This window comes from Mercenaria mercenaria, chromosome 17, assembly GCF_021730395.1.
Source record: "Mercenaria mercenaria strain notata chromosome 17, MADL_Memer_1, whole genome shotgun sequence".
In the NCBI taxonomy this organism is placed as follows: Eukaryota; Metazoa; Mollusca; class Bivalvia; order Venerida; family Veneridae; genus Mercenaria; species Mercenaria mercenaria.
Window position 1 is genome coordinate 68,353,538 of NC_069377.1, and position 21,511 is coordinate 68,375,048.

The following is a 21,511-nucleotide window of genomic DNA, read 5'->3' on the forward strand; positions in this document are numbered from 1 at the left end:
TAGGGAAAACTTTGAAAATCTTCTTGTCCAAAAGCTCAAAGCATAGAGCCTCAATAGTTGGCATGTGACATCATGTAATGGTCCTCAATAAAGATTAGCTTAGTAGGGAGAGCGTTGGTCTACGGAACGCGGGGTCGCGAGTTCGATCCCCAGGCGGGGCATATGTTCTCTGTGACGATTTGATAAAAGACACTCAATAGTTGGCATGTGACATCATGTAATGGTCCTCAATAAAGATTAGCTCAGTAGGGAGAGCGTTGGTCTACGGATCGCCGGATCGCGAGTTCGATCCCCAGGCGGGGCGTATGTTCTCTGTGACGATTTGATAAAAGACATTGTGTCTGAAATCATTCGTCCTCCACCTCTGATAATTCATGTGGGGAAGTTGGCAGTTACTTGCGGAGTACAGGTTTGTACTGGTACAGAATCCAGGAACACTGGTTAGGTTAACTGCCTGCCGTTACATGACTGAAATACTGTTGAAAAATGGCGTTAAACCCAAAACAAACAAACATCAATAAAGATTGTTCAAATTATGCCCATGTGGTGAAAAGAGGCCCCGCCCCAAGGGTGTTGAGTTTTACATAGACTTAAATAGGAAAAAAAAAGAAAAAATTTTCTTGTCTGAACTACTACACTTAGGCCTTTGATGTTTGGTATGTAGCATTGCCTTGTGGTTCTCTACCAAGATTGTTCAAATTATGCCCCTGGAGTGAAAAGAGGCCCCGCCCCGGGGGTCCCAAGTTTTACATAGACTTATATAGGGAAAAAAATAAAAATCTTCTTTTCTGAGACTGCAAGGCCTAGGCTTTTGATTTTTGGTATGTTGCATTGCTTAATGGTCCTTTACTAAGATCCTCAATATTTGGCATGTGATATCATGTAATGGTCCTCAATAAAGATTGTTCAAATTATGCCTCTGGGGTAAAAATAGGCCCTGCCCTGGGGGTCCCAAGTTTAACATATACTTACATTTTTGAAAATCTACTTGACTGAAAGTTCCAGGCTTAAACTTTTGATATACAGTATGTAGCATTGCCTAATGGCTCTCTAACAAGATTTTACAAATTATGCCCCTGATGTGAAAAGAGGCCCCGCCCCGAGGGTCACACAGTTTTTATATGAGTTACAGAAGAAAAAATACTTCAAAAATTATCTGATTATATTTCCTAGACTTTTAAATTATAATTACTTTATGACCCAAGGTAATTAGGGGCCATTGGGACCTTGACCTACTGACCTACTTTCTTGTTTTTTAAGATACAGCCTTGAAATTTGGATGACACGTACAGTTTTGCACACAGATCTTAAAACTGACTCAGTGACCATGAATGTGACCTACTTTCTTGTTTTTTAAGATACAGCCTTGAAATTTGGATGACATGTACAATTTTGAACACCGATCTTAAAACTAATTTTCAGTGACCTTGAAAATGAGCTACTGACCTACTTTCTTGTTTTTTAAGATACAGCTTTGAAATTTGGATGACATGTATAGTTTTGCATGCTGATCTTTAAACAGACTTTCAGTGACCATCAGTGTGACGTACTGACCTACTTTCTTGTTTTCTAAGCTACAGCAAAAGGATTTGGACCACCTATAATATTTTTTTTACAGATAAGTAGTTGACCCTTTCAGTTTTTGGTGGCAGTAAGTCTAAGGTCAAGAACTTAGAGGCCTGAACCTTTAACTTGAGAACCACTTGATCCAGGATCTTCAAACTTGGTAGCATAATTAGGCTTATGAAATAGATAAGTCCTATTGTATTTTGGTCAATGGTCAGGGTTACGGGCCTGAACGTTGAAAACGGTGTGTGATAAAAAAAAACTTTAGACCCCTTGATCCAGAACCTTCAGTTATGATCATGATTGGGGTTATGAAGATGATTCTTATTATTTTTGGGGTTAGTAGATCAAGGGCACAGGGGCCAGAAACTTGAAAACCATTTCCACCCAATAACTTAGAACCATTCAACTCAATTGTTCAAACTTGGTAGCACGATTGAGCTAATGAAATAAATGCCCTCTGTTGTTTAGGGGTCAGTTGGTTGAAGGTCAAGGTCACGGGGCCTAAACCTTCAAAATGGTTTCCACTCAATAAGTTTTGAACCAGATAGCATGATCTGGCTTACGAAGTAGATGACCTCTATAGTGTTGTGGGTCAAAGGTCAAGGTCATGGGTGTGAACCTTGAAAATGGTCTCCTCCCAATAACTTGATCCAGTACCATTTAACTTGGTAGCATGATTGAGCTTATAAAGCAGGTGATATCTACCAGTTTTAAGGTTAGTAAGTAAAAGTCAATGTCACAGGGGTCTGAACTTGTAAACGGTTTCCCCTCAGTAACTTGAGAACCACTTGATTAAGAGTCTTTAGACCTGATAGCGTAATTTTGGATAAGAAGTAGATGAACCCTAATGTTTTGGGGGTCAAAAGGCCAAAGGTCAAGACCTGATCATCTGAAAACTATTTCTGCACGGCAACTTGAGAATCACTTGACCAAAAACTTTTAAAGGTCAAGCTCATAGTGATCAGGAGACTGTATTGGGGCATACATGTTTTACAAACAGCTCTTGTTTGGTTAGAAACTGAACAACACTTCTTTGTGGCTGATTTTGTTTCATCTTTTGGTAAAACAGAAGACTTACCAAAAAGAAAATAAAAAACTTTTGTACTATAATGCATGCATAATTGCACATCATTCAAATATTCAAAATGTATTATACATGTTTCTCGTAATTACAAATAGCGAACAGGATGTTTATTATTTTCTGTAACTGTAGCCTGTGGTATGACATATCCAAATTTGAAATAAATGTTAATGACCAAGAACAGTTGACTTTGTTTATATTATAAGTGTCTGAAATTGACTTCGTGCTTCTTATAAGAAAACCAATAATGTTCCAAGTATTCTTTAACTTTTAGAAGGTGAATAGATATTCAAGTGCTTCAATAATGCAAAGGATCCGACATATATGCTTTAAACATCAATTCAAGCGCATTTTCTTGAAACTGAACACCCGTTCTTAAGTTCAGATTCTGGATATGTATACCGGACCTCAAACAAATTTTTTTTAACTAGTCGACAAACGTGCAAATATCAATTGCAGTTTTCAAATTGACATACCCTCTCAAAAATTATTTGTACTAGCAAGCTCCTTCGCCGTCACATTTATAGGTTATTAACTTTGTATGTGGATATATGCACGAGTTCTGTAGCGGTAATATTGCGCGACTTTAGGAGCACAATATTATCCGCGAAAGAACGAGTGCATATATCCAAATACAAAGTTGATAACTGTTTTTACTACATACCCGCTATCAAATAATTTATGTCTAAATTATCGTTCTGTAACGAAAGACAGGAAAAATACGAAAAGAATTTCTCCGAAAATGTAATAAACAAATCAAACTGACGCGCATTAATATTTTCCGCGAAAATGACGTCAACTTGTCGCAACGTGCACGTGGACACCATGGACGTCACGTGATTCTTTCCATTACAACGTTAAGAAAATATTCCACGTCCGATATGAAAGCGTTCCACGTCAATATGGAAAAATATTGCAATATTTCGACATGATTCAATGCATCATCAAACCCTCCTGACGCTGTGAATTACAGCAGCAATGATTCGATTCATAGTGTGTCTCTTACAGTTACTGACAATGACCCAAGATGACAAAATCTTGGCTCGGGTTCATCGTTTTGTGCAGAATACAGAAGTAATGAGGTCTACTCTGGACGTATGCCGCTGGCATCATGACAATCCACCGGCAATGTAATATCGCGGGCTGAGCGCGAAACTATTGTAACTGTATATAAATAAAGAACGACAATGGTTTCGCGCTTAGCCCTCGATATGTACTACTTGTAACAATAATATCGGCAATTTATTGACATGGTTTGATGCATCCTCAAACCCTCTTGACCACAGTGAATTACAACTGTAACTGAATCAAGGCCATTCTTTGTCGACATATGCATAAATTGCTATCACTGATTTCAAATTGTATCTTAAAAACACCACCAAAGATGACCAAATCTCGGCTGAATACAGCAGTATTTAAGCACCAAAACGTGTTGAAAGTTCGAAATGAGGCCTTTGGACGTACGTCGTCGGCATCCTGAAAATCAGTCGGGTATGTAATATGTATAATGATTTGGACATGTATATCAGCAGTGGTTCAATGCAAGAAAAGCCCATTTTCGGAAACCTGAAAAATGTATTACGTTTTTCAACAGATTTCACCGTTCTTCGACTGCATATGATGCATAAATTGCTCAGTAAAATTAATTTCATATTTTATCTCGTAACGACTCAGACGATGAATTTTGACTCTAGTTCATCGTTTCGGTGCATAATGCAGATGTATCTAAGGACATAAACACGTTAAAATTTCGTAACGTTGCCTTCTTTTGATGTATGACGTCGGCATCTAGAAAATCTGTCGGCTATTTAATGTGCTATTTATTGAACAAACATACCAAAGATATGGTTCAATGCATTCTCAAGCCGTCCTGACTGTTGTGAATTACAGCAGTATCAAGGATTCCAGTCTTATTTCCTGGTGCTTGAAAAATGACCATTTTTAAACGTTTTTCCTTATCACATTACCATGATTACGCATTATTTCTTATGTTTCATATTTCCCGACGATAACTTAAGTGGACAAAATACTTGCTTAAATAAACCGTTTCGGTGCAGATAACAGAAGTATCTGAGCACTAAAATATGTTCAATTGTCGTAATGAGGCCTTCCTTGAACGCATGCCGCCGGCGTTCAGAAAATCCATCGGCGTTGTAACAGTACTATTTGATAACAATAATGCCAGCAATACATCGACATTGTGCAGTGCATCCTCAGACCCTCCTGAACATTGTGAACAGCGGTAAAAAGGGGTTCGAGCCCATTTCCTGACATATAAAAACAAAACTACTATTTTAAGCAGATTTGAACATTTTTCGACGGCACATCTGCATTTAATAATGTATCTCGTACAACTTGCAACTACTGTTGTTACGGCTATAACTACCAACAGTAGCAGCTATAATACATGTACTGTTGTTACTGCTGTAATTTCTAGTAGTAGTAGTTGCACTGCTCTACCGGTATCGTTTACTAAAGCGGCGTTGTGCGTTTGAGTCCTGGGGTGGTAGGCCTATTTCATACAAATTTATCAGATTCATTTGATACAATGGGCGGTTCGACAGCTGCAGTAAGGGAACAAATTAAATGCATACGGCTCTGAAACAAGAAACAGAATCTGTCAACTTTGTCCAGATATAAGAGAAAAGGCTGCTTAATTACTGAGAGCATCGCAACACTGGCAATTCCCAAATCGTATAATTTTGTACAGATGCCAGTAAAAAGACAACAACATAATTTAGTAAATCAGCGAGAGATTTTGTTCGAGTATGAAATGTCGTCAACTGAAAAAACGGAAAACGTCCTGTAGGTAACCGAAACTCACTTATTTACTGATACAAGAAATGCCTGTGCCATACATCACAAACGAATTTTCAATAAAGAAAAATAACTCTATTAGCCATAGGTATAAATCAAACAATGTTGTGATAAATCTGTCACATTGTAGACGGAAAAAAATGGTCTCCATTAAATCTGTGACATTTAAGGAAATGATTTTGCTCTTTACCTAATCTGTTCAACGATGATGCAAAATAAAAATAAGTTAGATATTGAACTCTGTTTCATTTTAGGAAAGAATTTGTCCAAAATCCGCGACACTAAAATTGCTTACAATTGGTCAAAATGATTTCTTCGTGTGATCGATATCCCCATCACTTCTCTGCGAAAATCTCTAATTTAGACCGGCATTGTCACTATTACATAGAATAAAATAAAACTGAAAATTTGTAATAAACTCTGTAATTACCAGTCTAGTGCTTAGTTTCTAGCCGTATCCCGTGGCAGAAATATGCCACCATAGCTGTTACATATTTTTTCTTTTAAAAGAGTGTTAATTAAGCGACTGCGCTTATCATTGGAAATATAGCTTAGTCTTTCCACGTAAATGATGCAAAGACCGTTGGAAATTTTCAACAAATCTATCTTAAGTTCTATAAAATTGAGAAATCTCCTGAGGATTTTGGCTTCAGGAAGAAGTGCAGGACTTGTAACTAGTGTTACATATTTTCCCTCTTGTCTTCCATTACTTGAAACATTAATGCAGTATTCCCGGAAATCAATGCCCCTCAAATTCTTATTCCATTGTATAGTATCACACTGTTTATGTGTATACAATGTGGCTGGTCTCCAGAATTTGGGGAAAAATATTTAAAATTGAAGTTTGGCCATTTTATGAACAAAAGAATATGAAACCACCAGCGGATTACACCAAGGATCCCCCGGGCGCGAAATCCCCAACTTACTGAGTTGTAGCACGGCTACTTTATCGTTATAAATTTATAGTGACATGTGCATCTTCTTCTCCCAATACTGAGTAGTGCTCCTCTGGAACATACTCGCACAGGGGTAAATATATACATACTTGATGGAAAGTTCATAGTGCAGTTAAAAACAGGATAAAAACAAGCTGTCTTGGGTGCTCCAAACCCAGATCTTTAAGAGTTCCAGGGATAGGGGTGGTAATGACCTCAGACGACAGGCTGTTTGTACGTGTTGGTGCTGGTAAATGGTACAAGGAAGGAACCTGTTCGCATTACCTCTTGTAGGGACTCCAGCTGGAATCAGATGGAAATATGGTTGGCGTTGCATGTCAACAAGCTGCTTGAAAATCCGGAACATAATGACCGCTCTTGCTTGTTGGCGTCGAGATTGAAACAGTTCCCAATCCAGCTCCTGTATAGTAGTTGTTACAATGTGGTACGGCAATAGTCGCTGTTACAGAAGCGTGCTGCTCTCCATTGAACATTTTCCAGCTTGTTGATGTTATTTCTTGTTTTGAGATCCTAAACAATGGCACAATATTCTAGGTGAGGTCTGACTTCGAACTTGAAACAAGTTGCCGCAACACTTTTTGGACACGCTGACAGCTTGCGTCGTAGACAGGCAGCGGTGTTGTTTGCCATTTTGGCTGTCGCAACAATGTGACTGGTCCAGGATAGAGTAGTGTCTATGGTGACGGCACGGTATGTTACTTTGTTTGTTGCAAAGTGTGGCCATTGATCGTCTCACATTTGTCAGGTTGCCAGTCTGCTCACACTCCTATTGTTGGTTAAGGTCCTATTGAAGTGCCATACTGTCTTTTTCTGAAGTGCAGTGGATTTGATTCTTTCTGGCCGATCATTAATGTATACCAAAAACAGGAGGGGGGCTAGGACAGTTCCTTGTGGAACACCTTATGTAACTGGAGCTGGGGATGAAGTTCTTCCCTCTAATACCACCTGTTTTTGTCTGTCAGCAAGAAGGCTCCTACTTATTTTATCCCAGTGTCTTGTCTTTGATATAAGTGGTGTAGATTTACTGAAAGACTTTCATAGACGACTTTGTCGAATGCCTTCGTATGTATTTAAGCAGTTTCAAAAATAAATCAGGTACTCTCATTAGCATTAGCGTCAGTTTTAATTTTCTAAAATTAAAGCAAAATTGATAAAAAAGAACTTAATATTAAATGATTATAAACTGAAGATGCTACTAAAGCTGGTATCTTTAGACCTGTTTAAAGGTGGTCAATCACAGTTACCCTTACAGAAGCAAGCCTCTGTGGCGTACATGCTGCGTATTTGCTGTGTAGATCTATATGCCGCGAACACAATAGTACGCCAGAGGAGTACATTTTACATACACCGCATGCCGTGTACATGCCGCGTACTATTTCGACGAGTACACAGCATGTACGCGGGAGGTCACTAGTACACTTCAAGTACGCAGCACAGACTCTGAAAATTTAAGGAGTACACTGCATGTACGCAGGAGGGACTTGTACAAGAAAATAGTACACAGCAAGAGTACGCAGCAGGCCTTTTTCTTCTGTAAGGGTACTGCAACAATATGATTCCGATGTAACAATATCTACTGTGAAATATTTCATTCATATGTAAAAGAGACAGTTTAATACCATTTTCGTTTTTTTTCCCTGTTGTTCACTGGAATACTAATAGATAATTATAAAAACAGAAATTGCAGTAACAAAAAAGTGCATGCTATATCAGCACTCCAGTGAGGTTCGAACCCACGCCCTCATCTGTTTGAATTAAATTTACCTTTAGACCACTCTGGGTCCCTAGAAAAGTAACACTTCATATTCTTTATATTTTGAAAATTATATATAGATCTACTGGACATTTGTTCGCACGAAATCTATTTATAGAATATCTGCCGTGGCCGAGAGGTTAACGCTCTGGACTTTGAACTCTGCGACCCCGGTTCGAACCCGAACTTGGGCGTTGTTGATTTGGGGTAATTGTTTTTATCGTTTCAACGATCTGGTTTCATTACCCAAAGTAAATTATACTATTTGGCCCCACTAGGCTGGTTCTCGCTTCTGTTTAAAAATGAAAAATAAACGGAATAAAAGCCGATTCTGTTTGAGAAGGGCATATTTCACGACGGCTGCTGTTCATTTAATGCAGGGTCACTCAAAATGAAGGGTCTGGAATCGCGCTATATAAATGCTTATCTCTGCTATTTATCCTGTTGCGTTATCGAATTTTACCTGAGAGCTGTTATCACGCGTGTAGATAATACGTCGTTACGGATTCCGGTCCTTAAATGCGGTACATTATTCATGCGGTACCGATAATACGGTATATCTTAAGTCTGAAATGTTTTCATCAAGAAAAAATGATTATCTTAAACAGTGAAATTAACAAGAAATGCTTTTCATCTGTCTGTCTGTATTTTAAACGGGCCATTTAAAAAAAATGTTTTTCATCTGTCAGTTTGTCCGTAGTTTTAAGTTTGCAACGAAGAAAGAAAACAAAACAAGACCAAAAAAGGTTGCCGTGAAAAACGGTTATCATTCCATCGTCTCATTATTAATAATTATGTAAATTTTGTCAAAGATTAATTAAACAAACAAACAAAATAATTAGATTGAAAAGATCGATTTTAATGAATCCCGTTAAAAACAAATGCTTCGGCATTTTTAATGCATACGGATCACACGATTTTGAGTAATTCTGGTGCGAAAAATATTTGAACATTAATATGGGTATTTAATGTGACTCGTTATTCGCCTCGTTACAATTTTATTTCATTTCTATTCATAATCTAAACGTTGATGCGTGCATGTTATAAAAATGGCTTATTCAAAAACGGACTTTTTTCACTGGGATGACGATCTGAACTTAGACGATATTCTCGGCGATTACACATGCAGTAGTGAAGAAGACACTATTGAAAATAAAACTGTGCCGCAAAAAACAAAAAACGATTATTTGTACCAGTGTTCGGAATGTGAGAAGTCATACAAATCAATTTCTGGGATTAGAGGTCACATGACCTCAAAACATGGATTTACGCACGTGAAAGGTAACAAATTTTCATCGTTTTCGTGATTAAGATCTCTAGACTTATTCAAAAGTAACTAAACAGAGCATACATACTCGTTCCTCCTCAATTTGTCTACATATGAATCGTACACCACATCAACAGTGTTATTATTGAATGTATTTTCATTTTTTCCCGGAACTGGGTTCCTACGTACATACTTATTACTATGTATTTAAATAGGAAACCTGAACTGCTTTGAAACACCATCTTGCGTGTTAATCTCGTTCTAAAAGTACCACAGCACATTTATTCAGTGTTCCTTTGAGCCAGGGTCTTTGAGTAACTCGGTTTGATCCGACGCAACTTTATAAATGAAAGTATGATATGGCGTTTAATTTGTAAAAATCGGTCTACGTGCAGGGATAAGTATACATTTCTTAAATGCACCAAGAGATCCGTGTAGGGGCTTACCTGTAAATGTTACCATGTTCAAAACTACAGAGTTCCTGGATGACCCGTTATAACTTATATTTTGTTGTAAGCATAGGTTTATTTCATTTCTAATAATATGATGTTATAATGAATAAAATTTCATTCAGCATTATGTACCACATTAACCCTCATCATGCTAAACATGATTGATTCTGCCTTCCATGCAGTCTGATCAAGATCTGCACTGTTCATCATTCAGTCAGGGTCTTATTGACAACCACCCCTTTTAACAGTTAATGGTAATTTTGAAATTGAAAGATGGAGTAGTTCATGATAGAAATTTAGCAGTGTTAAAAGGGTTAAAGAAAAGAATTAGCAAGAACACTTTCATGTTAATGTAATGAAAACTTTATTATCCTGTCTAAATATAATCAATCAATCAAGTTTATTGGCAAAATTCAGCAATATAAAATTGCCTTTGGCCATTTACAAAACATAATACATTATGGCAAAGACAGGTACAAATACAAAAACATTTCATTTGCAATATATACATGTAATAATCACAGAAACAGTTCATTGTTCAAGGGTATTAATACGGATATTCATAGCTTCTTTTATATATTTGGCTATGTTAACTAGTTTAGTTTTATTATTAGTTGACATCAAAGAATAGTATTTCTGTCTACTAGGCCATGATACATTACCTAGATATTTCTTTCTAATATCATGATATTTTGTACAACATAACATAAAGTGGTATTCAGATTCAATCATATTCTTATTACACAAAGCACTAATAATAATATGTTATATATACATATGAAAATGTAAATTCATGTACAAATACAATTAAAAGTAATTTCACAAAGTATTTGAAATTCATATAATGCAAATCACATTCACAAATGCATTGCAATTTATAGTAATCATGCTGGGTATATGATGGAAATAAACATATTGTGTAGTCACACTTTTTCAGACACAAAATGTACTTATTTTTTTTCTTTACTACCCCAGTAGAAATGTCAAGAGTTATCATGAAACAATATCAACATGATCAATATGACCTAATATAACGGTTTTAGCTTTCTCATGTGTTAAGCACATAAGCCAAAGAAAGTAAAAAGAAAATATACAAAAGGCACAATGAACAAGATTTACTTACAAAGTTTCATTCACAACATTTCACTCATTTTAAAAATGGGAAAACCAACATTCGCGCAGTCTGGTCAGAATCTGTGCTGTTTGCTAATGGTTTCTCTAATTGCAATAGGCTTTGAAAGTGAACAGTATGGATCCTGACCAGACTGTGCCGATGCATGCTGGTCGCAAACCCACTATGTTGGTTTTCTCATGGTACCGCTCATATTACAACAGGATAACAAAAACTGAGTTCAACTGAAGGCCAATATCATTTTATTTAACATTAAAAAAAATCAGGGATGATGATGTTTATGAAATCAAGGAAATTGAGAGTTTTGTAAAAAGGCAGATTTGCTTATGGAATTGCATCATTTCAAGGATAAGTCATGTTAACGACTTAGTTGAGAAAATAAATAACTATTTCTGTACAGAACAGATATGAGCTGCGCCATGAGAAAACCAACACAGTGCATTTTTGACCAGCATGCGCAGTATGATCAGGATCCATACTGTTCGCTAATGGCTTCACTAATTGCAATATTGGCTTTGGAAGATAACAGCATGGATCCTGACCAGACTGCACAGATGCGCAGACTGGTCTTGATCCGTGAAGGTTGCAAATGCACTATGTTTGTTTTCTCATGGCGCAGCTAAGTAATATGGAGATGACTACGAATGTCACACTTAAATCCCCTATAAAATTTTCTTCCTACAGAGTGAAGTGTTGTTTTTCTGCTATGACATCATCAGAAATGATAATTAGCTGTCAAATGGGATAAATGTGTCAGTTATGTAGAAAATGTAAGTGCAAAATTTGATGCTCTGATTGGTAATAATGACATTATAAATAACTACATAAGTTGATATCAAACATATTTACACTTTTAGACTTATCGGATATCACCAGCACATAAAATCACAAAATAATTATTCACAATAGGTGACTTATAGGACCAATGGGCCCAGTGTTACATGTATTATGATATTAATGTATTTTGATTATGCAAAACACAATGTCACTTTAATAAACTCTACTCTATTCTATTCTATTCCATTCAATTCCGTCTATTCTGTTTACATGCAAGTTTATGCAGAACAGATTTTTTTTCAGTTTATGGAACTTTCATTATTTCCCATGTAACTGATGTAAGTATTTACAGACATTTCGGCATTAGAGACACCATCAAATTTTAAATGCTTGCTACAAAGAATGCCCGTAAAATTAATCAACATAATACCTAACTATAACCCTTACTTTTATTCTGAAAACTAAAACTGACTTTTATTTCTAGCTTCAGACTACCATACAGCAGCTGCTTCTAAAATCCATTCAACTGAAAGCTCAACTGCCAAGTCACCATTTAATATTCGTTTTTGAAAGACCCTGTTTAATGTTAGTATTACAATCTCGTAGGTGATACATACAGATAACTTGAAACCATAAACAAATGCTCTTGTCACAAGAATGAAACAAGAGCGGTCCGCACATTACTAGTCATAAAAATAGGGAGTTGTCGCCAGCAAATTTTAAAATGACGAATCCTCTCCGTTTATTTTAGTACCTTAGTATACAACTGATCTTAATGAAATTCAGTTTTATTCAAAGGCAAATCAAGAAATAGTAGTAAGTTTATGGCGGAAAAAGGAATACAACCACGCGATGAACGCAGATTATGATTAGCACATAATTTTAAGGTCGAAACTGATGAAAATATTTAAAAAAAAAGCCGTGTCAGTTGCGAAAGACATCTGAAAGAAAGTAATTCTCTATAATGGACATAGGGAAAGATGGAGGCGATATAAGTTTTCCGTCTCCCACTCTTGGAGTTCTTTAAAATGATGCATGATATGAATGGTCTATATTGTATAATCATTTCACGGTAAAGGTGGATCAGAGAGAAGTGTAAGCAATGTTACAGTTTTGTATTGTTAAAGTTTGGTGGGTAACAGGCATCCTTTTCGAACCCCTGTTTGACATTAACCTCTGTCTGTTCATCATATTGTAATGTAAGCTTTTCTTTATCTTTGGGCTCGCTGTATTCTGTTAGTTTAGGTAGAGAAGCTGCACAGAATTTGTCGATAAGCATGACTCCAGTAAGCTGGGTTAGTAAATTTACGACGCTCCGAGATCTGTCCCTGAAAAATATCAGTATGATAAAAAGAATGTGCTCTTCCACTATCACAAAAATGCCTGCCGTTACTTTCAAGGTTGTTACATAAATTACTAAAATATAGCACAAGAGTTCCGCAAAGCATACCCACAGATCAGAGGAGGAGAGGATTTTTCTGACGGGGTGTTGTACTTTGATGGTGACGGAATACTCAGCCTGTGGCATAAGAAATTAAAAGTATTTTCTTTCTTACATACTTTCTTTCTAGTAGGTGAGGAAATTATATGGAGATCGGGGACTAATGTTTTTAGTAGGTTAGGGGGTTATATGGAGATCGGGGACTAATGCTTTTAGTAGGTTAGGGGGTTATATGGAGGTCGGGGACTAATGTTTTTAGTAGGTGATGGGGTTGTATGGAGATCGGGAACTAACGTTTTTAGTAGGTAAAGGGGTTATAAATATGGGGATCGGGGACTAAAGTTTTTTGTAGGTGGGGTGTTATATGGGGATCGGGGAATAATGTTAATTGTTGTACTATGCACATCTCATCACCGCCTAACTACATTCCAAATTTCAAGTCAATATCTTAAATAGTTTTAAGTTGTGTACCGGACACAAAATATGACGGACAGTCTTAACATTTTATCTGTTTGTAACCATTGGCCTTTGATGTAGCAATCCATTTCGTCGGACCTGCATGTCATCTCATTGCCACCAACCGATAGGCCAAATTTGATTCAATGCCTTAGGTGGTTATCAAATTGTGCTCTGGATATGAAATTTGATGGACAGTCTGCCTTGACCTTGTTACAACCTTGGCCTTTTAACGGACGGCCAGACAGACGCAAGCGCCATCACATAACATGGATGTATAGTATACACTCCACGCATTCTTCTTTCATCAAGTGACATTTCATAAGATATTTTGGAGAAATGTCATGATGTCTCAGAATGCTGACCGCCTCTGTAAGCTCAACAGAGAGCTTTTCACTTGCAGCTTGTCGAGTCGTTAAGATTGTGCCCCTTACAGCCACAATCATTTTTGTGGAATCCCGCTTGAAATTATTAAAACAAAACAAAACAAATGACTTTTAACATGTCCAATGTTAGAAAACCGGGTGTTTTAACCCTTTATATAAGCACATTAAACAAAATAACGGACGTTGATATACTTAATTTCATTTCTTCAGCCGACTATCTTGTTGTCATGGATAAGAAATGTGTACTAACAGGAAGAATTCCAGTGCAAACAGCATAGCCGCGGCTTCTCCTGGTATGTTTAATGTGGTCAGTAATATGAGGACAGTTACAAGACTCGCACCTGCTACATCTGGTATGGCTAACGCTGATATCCATGCTAGCAACCTGTTAGTTTAGAAGAAGCGTCAGTTTCACAGAACTTCGTGGGATCGTTATATTCTTTCAAATTAACTCTGTAAGTAATTCTAAGTAATAGGTGCACTTGGTGGCAATGTGAGACAATTTGACTTCGAACTGAAAGTGCGCTGCTTAGGCACATTGTAATTGTATTTCTGACTGTGACGAAATATTGTCTACATAAATAAACGAAACATACCTGAAATTTGTCGTTTTCTTTTTTTCATATATTTTGTCAATGTTTTTGTAATCTTGTTATTTAGTAGAATGTAAAACTTCATTGACCTTATTAAATTACTTGGTGAAAAAAATATATTCTGACCGAAATGTCACGTGGTAAAAGAAGTAAATATAAATATTTACACAACTAGGATGATATCTGCAGCATTAACGTCACGGCCAAGAGTTTGTATGATAAAGAAGCACGAACATGTGATGTAGAGAACACTCCCGGCTCTTCCAATGGTTGCTGACAGCGGCGCCACCAAGCGGGATATCCGTGGATCGCAATTGTTCTTGTACTCCAAACTACGGAAACTCTCTGGGAGTGCTATCATCCTAATTATATACGATTGTATAAAATGAAATTTCAATTTCAAATACAAATGGTTACATGAATTGGTATATTATGTTTCTAACTTATATTAAAAAAAGTACATAGAACATGCTTACGTGCTGGCGGTAACTACAACAATCATAATCGACGGTATGATGGTGCCGTAGAATCTAAATGGGTTGGCACGTCTCACAATGAGGAACAAAAGTGGTAAAACAATGAAACCCCAGAACACGAGGCCAACTTCCACTGTGAGCGCATACATGCCAAGTTTCCGGAAAGTGTCTTCCACATCTTTCGTTGTAACTATCGTTTTTGCAATCAGGCTGGCAACACCAACAGGCGTTGTCCTATAATAAATACTAATACATGTATATAGTGTTATTGAATAGGTTACTAAATATCAGGGTCAATACCTCTCCTTGTATGCCAAATCGCACTAAAATATACCAAACTCTGTATAATAACCTCTTACTATGATATAAAATGAAAGAAAAACCCGAGCTTTTAGGACATGCATTTTTCCATTTAGACATTCCTACTATGTTAAAGCTAAAATTGTGCAATTTTTTCTTCTATATCTTCATAATGACAATGTGGACGATATGGGAGCTTCGTCTGGATTTCTTCTCTACGTTCAGCCTATGACGATCTACAAAACGAGTTATTTACCAAATAAGGACTTGGAGTATTCTCAGTATAATATCTGTAGCGGACTTGAAGAAAAGTAGAAATGGTTTCCCTTCTTCCTTCATAGCTGCCGCACCAACACCGAACAAAACGCTTACAATGATCAAGCCTAAAATAATAACAGCGTCTGCTTCCATTACGATTTGTATTATCATTTATTGTGTTTCAACTGTCGCGGAAATTAGGAAACTTTTGTAAATAAAAGCTGTATTTCAAGAGACTTTTACAAATTGTCGGGACAAAATCAGATCTTTTATCGCTTATCTTTAAATCAAGCTTTACTTATTGGATTCTCACAGTATCTTTTCTCTTTTATTGTTACATACATCAACGTCCATACACAAACCTAGATTTCCTTCTAGAATACAAATCACATGACATGTGTGCCCAATACCGTGAACAATCGTGCCCTCCGTAAAATACATTCTGGTAAAGCATTAAGGATTAGTGGATCATATTTTGAAATATTGAAAAGTACGCATGTATTTAAAGATGTTACAAAACTATTACCAAGGACATTGGTAGATCCTGCAGATCCAACATACTTTCTCTTCAGTTCTTTCGTTGTTTCTGTTATATCATGTGTCCCATTGTTGGTAATGATAGTTTTATTTTTATATTCGTACTTTGTCTGCGCCTGAATGAAATTACATAGTTAAATAAGATTTATAACTCTTTACTAAACTGGAATATGATTTTTTTTTCAAACTACAATTCAGTTTATTTAAAGAAATATGAAGGCCACCGGCGCTTCCACACAATATTGCCTTTATGCAACCTGTTGTGACGTGCCTTTACTCTTATACTTTACTAACGTATGTTTGCAGGAAAATGAAAGGCATGACATGTAAACAGAACTTTGTTTGTTTGTTTTGGGTTTAACGCCGTTTTTCAACAGTATTTCAGTCATGTAACGGCGGGCAGATAACCTAACCAGTGTTCCTGGATTCTGTACCAGTACAAACCTGTTCTCCGCAAGTAACTGCCAACTTCCCCACATGAATTATCAGAGGTGGAGGACGAATGCTTTCAGACACAATGTCTTTTATCAAATCGTCACGGAGAACATACGCCCCGCCCGGGGATCGAACTCGCGACCCCGCGATCCATAGACCAACGCTCTCCCTACTGAGCTAAGCGGGCGGGCTTGTAAACAGAACTACTTTTTGCTTTTGTTTACATATAAACATGCACTCAAAGACATTCTAATGTATGTAAGAACCCACCTGTTGGAAACACGAGGCTATTATGTTGTCTGGAACAATGTTCCTGAATTGATACAAAACGTAGCAATTAAAACGTCTCAAAATGATTTAAAAGATATAGCTCTTACATAAATTGAAAGTTAACAGTGTCTATAATTTTGACATTTTCTATAGCTATTCAGTACTGTCGTTTACTAACAAAATTCATTGCAAAGTTTGACAGCAAAGTGGTGCGCAATAAAACACTTTAGTGGTTTAGATTTCCATTTCTATTGTTAAAATCCTGCTATAGTTTTGATAAACAATTTTTTTTTATTTCTATAAAAATGGGGAATAATATCCACATGTTTTATGTATAATACAGCTGTGTTATACCACAAAGTGATGCAATTTTTTGTTTGTACCTGTAGCCGACTTGGTACTTGGTTCCAAATTTCGGCCGAATCGTGCTAGTCACTACCAAAATTTGTTAGACACAAAGCATTCTGGCATGCAATACAATAAAGCAATAAATAAACAAACAAAAAAAATCTACAACCTAACAATCATGACGCCTTTGCAAAATTCATATGGGCTGCCTGGAGTCAATCCTCTACTTTGCATAATATACAGTTTATTCGAACACGAACTTGGGCTGTATAAAGATGGTTAATGAGCCAGTAACGTGTCTCATTAATACGGAATATGTGATATACTTTTGAGCCAAATATCGCCAGGATATTTTCGAATGTCGTGCTAGCTCGACAATGTCCGATATCGTGCCAGACCCACATTGAATCTTGACGAATTACTCGGACGCCGTGCCAACTCGGCATTCGAATTTGTCAAATACTAAATACGTGCCAGCTCGAAATTCAAATTTGCGTTGTAACTACTTGGAACACAGCTTTATCGATTTAGCATGCATTTTTCAAAGTTATAAATGTACCAAAACAATGCAAAAATTCTTAGTCATTATAAAATTGATGAAATAATTCCATCAATATGATCACCTCAGAAGGTCAGCAAAGATGTCCTCAGTTTGCATCACATTTTCAATTTGTTTCGATGTATCAACATCTGTTTCTATGCCTTCTCCTGTTAAAAAAATACACAACCCGTTTGCAATACAAGTGTGCAAAAAGTTTCAATTGTGTGCAAACTTTTATTAAATAATTCTGTTAACACCAAAAGCCTTACATTTTGAGGAAAGAAAATAGACAACACCAAATCATAGAAAGAGTTGTTTCACATGAAAATGAACAGCATGATAAACATGTAAATTACTCTACAAAGCAAGTGTCACTGATATGTAGACAAGAACGAATAATAATACTGATAAAATTAAAGCTTCATTCTTCGAAAGTAGATGTATTCCTTACAGAAATTAGTATTTGAAGGCAAGATAAACTAAAGTATATTCTAACGTTTAAACAGGTAAATCCTACCTGGTTTGATGGTGTAGCTAAGAGCTGCAGCAAGTAAAGGTGTAACACAGTTAGTGAGCATAATGTAAGCCATAGAAATCCCACTGACTTTACCATTGGTACGGGGGTCCATCTTCGCTGTACCTAGAAACAGCATTTGAAAAAGCATTCCCTGTATTATTGAAGTTATGTATGGTTATACATTTTACGTTTATCTAAGACGGGAATAAAAACTATACTGTAGGTATTATTAATATTGCTGTTCTTGTTGTGTTACCGTTTAAGGAAATTAAAAGCAATTAAAGATTGAGTTTCCTTGCACTAGTATTTGAGTTCTACGGTAACAATATTTGATTCAAGCCAAAACCTTGAATAAAAGTTTAATAAGCTATAGGTGTGCTGTACTTTAGGTTAAGTTATATATTTTAAGGATTAATCACATTGATATCTATATGTTAAAATGTAGAGATATACCAGCAATGACACTGCAGACAACTAACGGGACAATCATCATATTTATCGTTCGGATGTAAAGCTCTCCTGGCATACCTTCAAATATAATACATGTCATAGTAATACGTCAATATAATGCATTTTACAGTTATACGTCAATACTATACCTTTCATATTTATACGTCAATATAATGTATTTCATAGTTATACGTCAATATGATACATTTCATAGTTATACGTCAAATAAAATTATGTATTTCATAGTTTTACTTCAATATAATTCATTTCATAGTTATACGTCAATATAATGTTTTTCATAGTTATACGTCAATATAATGCATTTCATAGTTATACGTCAATATGATACATTTCATAGCTATACATCAATATAATGTATTTCATAGTTATACGTCAATATGATACATTTCACGTTTAAGGTCAATATAATATATTTCATAGTTATACGTCAATATAATACACTTCATAGTTATACGTCAATATAATGTATTTCATAGTTATACGTCAATATGATACATTTCATAGTTATACGTCAATATAATACATTTCATAGTTATACGTCAATATGAAACATTTAATAGTTATACGTCAATATAATTACCTTTCAAAAGAACGGTTGCATTAAAACGACAAAATGATAATTATATAGAAGATATAAAAAAATTCACTACTTTCTTGCCAGTAATGATAAAATAGGTGCCAGTCCGCATAGTCGCGCTTAGAGAAAAGCCTGGGATAAGAGGTACGTTCCGATCCACATAATAGCATTCAGAGATTTGGATACATACCGATCTATAAACTACCACTCGAAGAAGGGAATATACATATAACAGCATTTGGAGAAGGGGATTTGTATAAAAAAAATCACATGATAGGACTAGGAGGTGATAGCAATTATCCACATAATAACGCCCAGTGGACAAGTACCAATCCGCATAATTAGAAGTGGATATGTACAAATGAATCCACGTAAGAGAGTTCGGGAAGGAAAATACTTACCAATCCACATAATAGCGCTTGGAGAAGGGTCTTCGTGGGCTACCAGAAAGCCAATCAGGAACCCAATACCACAAGCAATAAACGTGAGTATCACCAACAAGTTCTGCCGTAACCACCAGAGACATTTTTGTTTGCAGGCGTTATTCTCGTTGTTGTCCATTCCTTCCTAAAAGTAACGTAACTTTATACGTGTTGTAAGTCCTTCGAATTTTCTGTTCTTACTCTCTGGACTTAGAAATAAGAACTTAGTCATTGTTTTGCTGAAATTGCATTTAACAGTTATAATCGCTGGAGATCTCACCTAACATTAAGACGCCAAAGTCTATCGTATAAGTCGGTGTACATTCTAACGCAACGTTTCTGTCTGATTGCTGATCTTACATTCAACTTGATAGTGTATGTAACCTAACCCAAATTTTACAACATCATGATAGCTGTAAACTCTATCCTACATTTTGCCGCTAAGTGGTAGCTGTATACCCTACCCCCCATTTTGCTGCCACATGGTAGCTATGTTATCTATCCTGTATTTTGCCGCCACATGGTAGCTATGTTATCTATCCTGTATTTTGCCGCAACATGGTAGCTATGTTATCTATCCTGTATTTTGCCACAACATGGTTGCGATCTCTAAACAAACGATATGATGTAACTATTAACGTTGCATATTTTCATTGGATTTTTTTCTTTGTATACATGTATTATACACAAACTTAAATTCAAATCAAATACAAAACGAGCAAAAATTTTGCAGAAATCGTATTTATAAAAAAAGCAGTTCCTTGGGGAAAAGGCCTTTTTACACTGAAATGTAGCTAATTGCGTCTCACACTAAGCTCGGACACTAACTCATACATTTTGTGTTTATGTTTTACGCCGAGAGCGATAAAAAATGCAAGCTCACAGATGAAGCTAACTACTTAAATGAATAATGAACTGGAACTGTTCGAATGAAATATAGCATGTCCTAGTTACAAGATTCATTGAAAAAGAGAAGGATGATGCATATTTCTCACTAGTATAATTTATGTAATTTAAAATACATCAAAGTTTAAGCTCAATTCTATAAACAAAAGATGTACGTTTTTATTGTCAAATCTTATAGAAAAAAAAACTTACCTGGCTAGTCAATCCGTACTTTTTAAAAACATTGTTGTACTTGAACGAGATGATGCATCAATGCTCTGATGAATACCTTAAAAGTTCAAAATACCCCTTCAGTTTAACTACGTCTATTGAAAAATGTAAAAATCTTAAACGCCTCGTTATAAATACAGCTTTTGGTAAGTATATCAAGCGTTTTGTGAAAACTACATTTCGTCACCTTAGCGCAAAAAGTGAGTAAGTCCTTCTGTAAGTCAGTGCAGTTATCCACTTCTTGCGCTGAGGTGACGATTTGAACACATGAGTTTCTAATATCTGTATAGTCATAATTAATAAAAGGAAACATGGATTTCTTCCGAAAATTTATGGAATTTTCGTTAACAAAAGAAATTAGGTCTCAAATGTAATTAACATAAAAAACAACGAAATCCTAAGGTATTGCTAAGTACCGAAATATAACGCTTTTTGTCTGTTTAGAGAAACAACTTAACAAAACAGAAACGAACATAGGGTATGTCTTTTAAACTCAATAGCTATATCTTACTTGCCGACCTGCTCAGTTTACCTACAATTAATTACTGAATATGTAATTTCAT

General features: G+C 36.0%; 1 protein-coding gene across 1 annotated transcript; it reads right to left on the bottom strand.

The window, feature by feature from the left end:
• Positions 1-10,655: 10,655 nt before the first annotated feature.
• LOC123536714 (excitatory amino acid transporter 1-like) lies at positions 10,656-21,063 on the bottom strand. The gene is made up of 12 exons (XM_045320092.2): positions 20,931-21,063; positions 19,812-19,977; positions 18,816-18,890; positions 18,363-18,485; positions 17,928-18,012; positions 16,957-16,999; positions 16,241-16,367; positions 15,713-15,839; positions 15,157-15,390; positions 14,848-15,042; positions 14,338-14,472; positions 10,656-13,132 (listed from the first exon to the last, which is right to left on the bottom strand). The coding sequence occupies exons 2-12, from the start codon at positions 19,969-19,971 to the stop codon at positions 12,910-12,912; spliced, it is 1,527 nt and encodes a 508-aa protein (XP_045176027.2). The 5' UTR covers positions 19,972-19,977; positions 20,931-21,063; the 3' UTR covers positions 10,656-12,909.
• Positions 21,064-21,511: the final 448 nt, after the last annotated feature.